Source organism: Calypte anna, chromosome 3 (assembly GCF_003957555.1).
Source record: "Calypte anna isolate BGI_N300 chromosome 3, bCalAnn1_v1.p, whole genome shotgun sequence".
NCBI classification, from domain to species: Eukaryota; Metazoa; Chordata; class Aves; order Apodiformes; family Trochilidae; genus Calypte; species Calypte anna.
Genome location: NC_044246.1, coordinates 63,263,656 through 63,271,704, shown reverse-complemented (window position 1 = coordinate 63,271,704; position 8,049 = coordinate 63,263,656). Strand labels below are relative to the sequence as shown.

General features: G+C 38.6%; 1 protein-coding gene across 4 annotated transcripts in view; it reads left to right on the top strand.

Annotated features, from left to right (window-relative positions):
• Positions 1-6,414: 6,414 nt before the first annotated feature.
• TPD52L1 (TPD52 like 1) overlaps positions 6,415-8,049 on the top strand; it is a 35,289-nt gene continuing 33,654 nt past the window's right edge. For all 4 annotated transcript variants that reach the window (XM_030447863.1, XM_008497327.2, XM_008497325.1 and 1 more), the window contains exon 1: positions 6,415-6,524. In XM_030447863.1, the coding sequence (XP_030303723.1) occupies positions 6,477-6,524 (48 nt within the window). In that variant the 5' untranslated portion in view covers positions 6,415-6,476. The remainder of the gene's footprint in view (positions 6,525-8,049) is intronic.

Genomic DNA, 8,049 nt, shown 5'->3' with positions numbered 1-8,049 from the left:
CAGACTGTAGAACCAAGGTTACTAGTCTCAGCCACAGCTACCATAACTTTGGGAGAAAACTCAAAAATGCTCGTGAAGGGTTTCAGCTTCTTGTAAGGTTGTTGTATTATCTTGTCATGTGAATCTTCCAGAAGATGACATTAAATGTGTTCCCCCAGCTATCCACCCCCTACATTCTCTGTATAAATATCCTTATACTAGGAATTGTTCACTCAGTTGTTTGGAGTTGGATCTTTCTGTAGGATTGGCTGTTCCTAATTAACGATAGTCCTATACTTTGCATATTTCCTGCATATTTTATCTAATTATGTGTGACAGTAAAATCAAATCCAAACAGCTCTTTTCACTGATGTATGCCTACCATATGCTTTCCCATACTTCTTATGGAGTCTTTTTTTGTTTTCTTTTGAAGTACAGTATGTCCAGACAATTACTAGTCTGCGTGTTTGTGGAGGATAAATGAGTTAATATATGAATATATTCTTAGTGTCATTTATTGTAGGACTGTAAGGTTGTATGAGGCCATAGGGACCTTCAGATCTTGTCCTGAGCAATCTCAGGTCACAAGAAGAGTGGCTGTCAGGCAGAGTTAAAGAGGAAGGTGGACTGGGTCTTATATGTCTCCCTGGGCTGGGTCCTGTGATGGGACACTCCAGAGCTAAGTCTTGATTGCGTTTGATTGCAAATGGAAGAAGTGGAGAGAAGGGAACAGGCAATGAGGACTCCTCAGCTGACCATGTGGTATGAGGGATGAGGAGTTAATGGAAAGGGTTCTAAGATGTCTTCTGTTCCGATGATACTTCTTGTGTGGTTTTTCTATGGAAGAAAATTGCTGGACACCAGGCATAGCAAGAGAACCAAGTTTGGCTTAATCAGGACAAGAGAGTGAAGGAAAAGAAAACAGATTGTAGGAAATGGTGGCATATGAGGCTGTCTCCTCACATCCTATCTGTTAGTGACCTGCTTGAATGAAACTGGGAAAACCTCTAATTTAGTAGCATAGGTGGAAGTCAATGCCTAAAATACTGTGCTCTTAGTAAAGGACATAAGAGCTAAAGGACATCCCCAATGCAATAGGTGGTTGTGATGGCTGGTAGTCTGTTGGATGAAGATCCTAATTCATTCTGGGTTGCTTGCAACACCTATGCTACAAGAGCATGGGCTGTTCCACAGAGCAGAAGCTATTCGCCCACCAAGCAACTAAATTGCTCTTCAAAACGGGTGGAAAGTTAATTCCTGATGACAGAGATGAATACTGGTATAATTCTGAAATTGTATCAGCTGTGCATCTGAACAATTTTAATAACCATCATAATGCCATTTTTTTCCAGTTTTGACCACAGCTAGAACAAGGTGTGATTTTCAGTGTTTCTGGGGAAGGGGAGCAGGGAATGCAGGTTGAATGTGACTCCTCTATGCAAAAACACATGCATACTAGTCAGGAAAAGGAGGAGCTTTGGGAAGCTCAGACCCATTCTTTTTTCTTTTTTTTTTTCTTCCTTCTATTACCAGAGAACCATCAAGATTTTGATTTAATTTTGAAAACATCACAGCTGCTTGTACAGCTCCCTTCCAAAAGAGACCAAACTTCCATGGCTCATAACTAATACCTGTTCATCTTTAGATGTTGTCAGCTTACATAGCTGGACAGGAGAGGAATATGCTTACCCAGGATTTTGAGACTATATGAGAGAGCAGTACTTACAGATAGACTTACATGACATTACTTAAATTGCACAGCAAGAGTGTGAGAGGACAGTACCTAAAGAGAGAAAGCAGGAACTGCAAGGAATGTTCTGCTGTATTTGCAGTGTAGCACAGTGCAGAGACCCACAGGCCCTGAGCAATTTGGTCTACATTTTAGCCAAAGCATATGTCCTAGCTCAGGGCTCTGTGTTGTGTTATGTTGTGTCGTGTTGTGTTGTGTCGTGTTGTGTCATGTTATGTTACATTTGTTATCAGTATTCCTGGGCTGATAAGCTGTGCAACCCTGGCATGACTGCCCAGCAGAGAAGGAGAATAGTAACCTGAGCTGGTGGATGCTGACCTATATTGTGCTTCAGTTCAAATATAATAATGGCCCAATTGTAGCCACTCTGCTTATTGTTGCTGCTTTATCAGTGCCATTGACTGTACAGAATTTGACTTTGGTTTAGCAGGATTAAAGCATCATTACATGTATCTCTGAGGGGTATCGCGTATCTTGCAATTCAAGAATTACTGTGAGTCTCAGTGCAGTGAAGTCCATTAAACTGGGGTTAAATCAAGGGTAGGAATCCTGAACGAGTAGGTTCCTTTGATGTCTTTGCTTTTGTAAGCATGCAGGTGAAACTGTTGTAGTTCCCTGCACATAAAGACAGTTGGTAATTTGGCAGTAATGATTCTCACTGGGCATATATTTGTCACTTCATACAGAAAGCTAATTTAGCCATTGGGAAATGTTTCACTTTGAAATTTTATGCTCCCTATACTTTGTCAGAAGGAGCCTTGAGTGAGAGTTAGTAAGTAATAAAAATTTTCCCTAATCCTGTAAATGAGGTGAAAGAAAAATTTAAATTAGTTTTACAACTCCCCAGTGCTTTCAGCAAGTTATTGGGAAAACAGAGACTTCAAATGTTATCTGGCCAGATTTGCAATTTCCCACCAATCTTATTTTAATAAGCAGCTAGTGATAATTTGAATACTATTGTTTTAAATAGCCTAAGTTTAAAGGAAAAAAGATGGGGTTTTCATTGAATGGAAACCAAGGTGCACTGTAAAAACTACTGGATGCAGATGCTGCAGGAAAGGTTTGCCTTAGAAATCTGATCAAATACCATTCTGTATTCTAGTGCATGTGAGAAGATGCAGATTATTTCTATAACAATAAATACATTATGACTCTGTGTAGATAGATAGTTATCAGCACAGATATATACTATGTAGATATATTTTTAATTTCAGGTTATTTGGAAACCTGTTAGCTTCCTTTTATTGCCAAAGGAAGAAGGGTGAAACTAACAATAAGAGCTGTTACTCAGCTGCAGGAACTGTAGGTATAAATTGAATGTCTGTACATGCATACAGATGGATGTCTGCATTGCTAAAGTGCCAATTTATTTTTTCTTAGGTGAAGTAGATAATGTACATGGTGAAGTATAAAAATGCAGTGTTATCTTCTGGCTTTTAGATGCTTGAATCTGGCACTCGTCTAAATAACACAGAAAAATACTTAGTTTCTAGGACTCAGCTCTAACAATTTAGCTGCATCAACTCATCCTTGTGTATGTTTTCATCAGGTGTTAGATCAAGTGCATTTAACAAAATATGTAGCTAGATTAAACACTAAATAATATCCTACGCTTGTTCCTTAATTCTTAAAGAATCTCCTGTGGTTAATTCAGGATATTTCAGCTGTTCCACTAAGCTCTCTATTTTATGCTTCTGTACTTGGTGCATTGATAGCCAGTTTCTGAAAGATGTATTTCCTAAGCTACCTAGGTGAAAGAGCCCTACTGGGAAGTTTGAGAGAAGGCTGTGCTTCCTGCACAGAGTAGAAAGGGGAAGAATATTTTGGAGTCAGCAATACTAGCAGTAGGATCTATTTTGCTACTGAAATCATTACCAATTCGTACCTATATGGGGATGAAGGGGAATTTTGCTGCAGGTTTCTGTTCTCCTTGGAGACTGAAAAACTAGTAAGTTACCTAATGAGCAGGAAAGGTTTTCTCAAAAAAATATCAGTGGTTGGATGACTTCCCTGAATCAAGCAGCTAATGCAGTTCCTCCTGAGACTGAGAACTCTTCCTGGGTAAGGTGCTGTAGGAGCCTCACAGAAGGTGTACTTTGGAAGAATGGATGCTCTGGTGCTCAGAATTCCAAACTTCAACATTTTTTCCTGTTGTTTTCAGAGGTATTACTGACCTTTCATCCCTATTTGGTTTCTCTGATGTCATATAAAGTTGAGCTCATCTAGCAATCCCTCTGTCTGTGAAATCACTTTAATTCCTTTCTGTGTAGAGAAATAAAGACAGACTGAGAGAACAGAAAGGGAAGAGTGTGAGAGAGTAGGTAGCGTGTGATAGCACTCATGAAGAAGATTCAGAACTGAGGCTGCTGAAAGAAGATTGTGGCCCAGAGTGTTCTGGACAGGTGCTCAGACTGGACCTGTTAGGTGACCAAAGTGAAGTCTTTGTGCAGGGACAGTGACCATTAGGGAGAACTCTGGTAGTGGCTTGAGCAAGAATACAGATACTGAAGGATCAGACTGGATTGTAGAGGACTTGGACGAAAAGCAAGAGATAAGAACTGGGACTGGCACTGCATGAGATTGCAAAGGATCATGCAGAAGACTGCTGTTAGCAGAAAATCTGCTATTTTAGAAAGCATTATGATTTCAAATCAATCTGGAAGTTTGAATTTAAACATTGGGTTAAATCTTCGGTGATCTTGCCCCACGTTGGCTTCCATCTAACCTTTTTCCAGTGATTTTGGCCTCGTTACCTAGCCAGTCCCAAAGTAACGCTGTTCCTTGAGCACAGATCTGCCTTCTTTTTAGCTCAGGTATCAGTTTCTCCAAGATGACCTTATCTTACATCTACCCCAAGACTTTCCTTAAAAGTTTTCAGCCTTGACTCAGTTGCCTCTGAAATTCTCACTAGCATTTCCAAAAGCTGCCCTCATACTGCTGCTTTCATCCACGAAGAAAGAGACTGCTCCCAAGACCATGGGGACTAAGTTTAGCCTGATTCCCATAGCAACACTATTATTCCTGAAATAAATACCAAACAACAATTGTGTTTAGAGATGGAGGGGTCTTAATAAAGGAGATTTGGGAATATTCTCCTCTGTGCTTTTCTTTTGTTGTGATTTTGGCTATCTAGGTTTTCCTGGCAAGCTGCGTTTTGGGTAATAGCTAAAGTATCAATTACTTACATATGCTTTCAAGTTTTTAAAAAGGTTTGTGCTTAAGGGCGGTGCTCTATTCTTGCATATGATGCCAGGCAGGAGTTCAGCACCTGCATTGCTGCTCTTTATTTTCCCACTCAGGGGAGGTTGTAATTAACAAAGCTAAGTTCACCACAATGTGCTCTGCAGTGAAGCTGATGATATGAATCAAGTCAGTTCTGTGCTATTAAATAGGAGGAAATTCAGGTACACTGGGGGACTTCAGGTGAAAGAAATAACAGCTGGAGGGAGTTTTGCTTTATGTATTAATATATAAAGTACTCAGTTTCATGTTGTTGAATACTCCGGACTTACTGCTTCTAAACTCTATTCCCTACTGCCAAAACTTTGAAAAATTAAATTCTAATTTTTATGTAATAGAGTATACAGGCCTCTGTGGACCTGGGAAATAAACTGTTCTCTTCTGCATTAAGTCGTGTACATATGTCAGGAGTCAGCTGAGATGGCTGATTACCCCACTAAAGAATTAAAATAACAGGAAAAAATTGCTGCCCTAGATCTAGCCTGGAGGAGAATTTTCTTCCACAACAGAAACAGACCAAGAACTTTAAAACAAGTTTAAAAGGAGTGAGTATGTTTTCTGTTATCTCATGTTTTGCATTGTCTTCTTTGCAGACAATGAAGAATGAGAGGCTATTGATGGCTGGAGCCCCAGCAATCATCCCTGTACTGAATGATTGGGAGACAGGATATATTTTGTTTCCATATATATATATATATGTATATATATATCCTATTGGGCAGGCCCAGGTCTTGCAAACATTCATGCCTGTGCTTATCTTGGTTATTATGCATACTGATCCTGGTCTTGGATATGCAGAAGAAGAAAGAAACTAGAGGTCCAGTATAATTGTTCACCCTTCACAGGTTTAGATTGAGCAATCAAGATTTGCTTCTCTCTGACATTTAGAAAATTAAAACAAGTGGGTATGGCATTTGCTCCTGCAATCTGTGTACATCTGGAAGGTTCTTAAATTGCTGGAGTCACAGATACTTTTAAAGTAACGTTGGCTCAGTAATATACTTCCTGAATTGCTCAGTATACTGTTGGCACTATTCACATCAGTGATCCACATTAACAAGCTTTCTTATTTTAAATAAAATATTTCTTTCTTTTTTTTTTTCCTTCCCATCCCCCATCCCTTTTTCTTCTGTACTGTTAGAAGCAAGGAGATGCCTTATCAGGGACTTGTGGTGTCCAAGGTGATTGCTTTCTGGGGTTATGTTTTCACATACTAAGTGTCTCTGTGCAAATGTTACCATTTGATACTTCCAATAGCTTTCCAGAGGCAAAGAGGAGCAGAATCCAAATGACCTTCAGCAGGAAAAGGTTGTTTTGTTTTGGTTTTCCCTTTTTTTTTTTTTTTTCCCTGGTGGGAAATGTTATGTTATTCTTAGATTTTAGTGGAGATCAATATCATAGCTGAAATAATTGTTGTCTTCACCTTTTAACTCTTTAAGGCCTGTTGGAAACCCAGCCTTTGCAAGAAGTGGATGAAGATGTGGTCACCGATGTTGATTTCACCAATATGATTTCTGAAGAAGAAAAAGAAGAGTTAAAGATTGAGCTAGCCAAGGTAAAGAATTTGAATTTCTCCGGGTATTATATTTTCTACTTCCTTGAACTGGAAGATAGTAATCATAGGATAAAGTACACCTCATAAAGGTATGTGTTTCCTTTTTAGTGAAATTATTCTAGGCTACAAGAATATAAAGCATTTTTTTAAGATTAGCTATCTTCTACTTGATGTTTGTAGAGAGAAAGTTAAATATACCTTACCATTTCAGTCAAGACGTGTCTTTTTTTATGTCTTTCTTTATAAGGAATGGAAGTTGTTCTTATTAGATCTATGGTATTGTTACAGTGGTTGTGACATCTGATGGAAATATTCGTAGTGTGGTGCTCAGAGGAAGAGATGATGATGGTGGTTTCAGAAAAGAGTGATGATGATCACAGTAATTTCATGACATTTTTGTTACCTGTGGCAGTGATGTGTTTGGTGATGGTTATTTCTTTGGTTTGCTTTTATTGATTGCTTAATTAAAGAACTATAGGAGGTGTCCTGACACCATGAAGAAGTTTAAAAATAATAGTTAATAACGAGGACCTGGCAGAAAATAGTGTGAACCATGTGGTCTTTCTATTACAAAGCTTAAAAATTTTTTAGATTCAGTCTATAATGGGAGAGTGGATTAAGTTTGAATTCATGCTGTTGATTACTGCAGAAATAGCAGTTAAATTCATAGTGCTATGATTTCTGTTGTCTTTTTTCTTAGCTGAAATAATGATTTTTTAAGACAGTATGTTGAAAACTTCACATAGCAAGAATAAAATAACAACCCATTTGAATAGTAAGAAACTCAAAATCTGGGACTGTGAGGATATACCCTCAAAGTGTAGGGAAAATGCATTTGTTCATAATCATTCCATAGTGCTCTGTGAAGTATTTGCTACTACTACACACAGAATGGGTGTATCCAGAGGATGGTTCTTTTGCAGAGATTGATTCTTGACTTTCATACAACAGAAATACTTAAATTGATATTGAGTTATGATAGTAAATAATCTAAGAAATCGTGTTCTTCATGACTTTCAGGCCATTTCTTTACCTTAAGTGCTGCTATTCCAACAAACCAAGAACTTCAGTGTTTAGTGTTTTATCAAGCCTTGTGTTAATTTTTACTTCTTTGATGATCCAGTCACATCTATAAATAATAAGAAAGAAGCTGAAACTTTACATATTCAGTTCAGTTCTTAGCAATGAGATAGGAATTGGGATATTCATTATCCACTTTTCATCAGGACCTGAGGCAATGGGCACACACTGAAACACAGAAGGTTCCTTCTGAACATCAGGAAATATCTCTTTACTGTGAGTGTGACTGAGCACTGGTGCAGGTTGCCTGGAGAGGTTGTGGAGTCTCCATCCTTGGATATATTAAAAAGCTGTCTGAACACAGTTCTAGGCAGCTGCCTCTGTGTGGCCTTGCTTAGGCAGGGGAGCTGGACCAGATTTCCTCTAGAGGTTCCTTCCAGCCTCAGGCATTCTGTGGTTCTCTTTTATTTTCTGGTGAAAGGGTCTTAAAAGGCAGATGGAAACA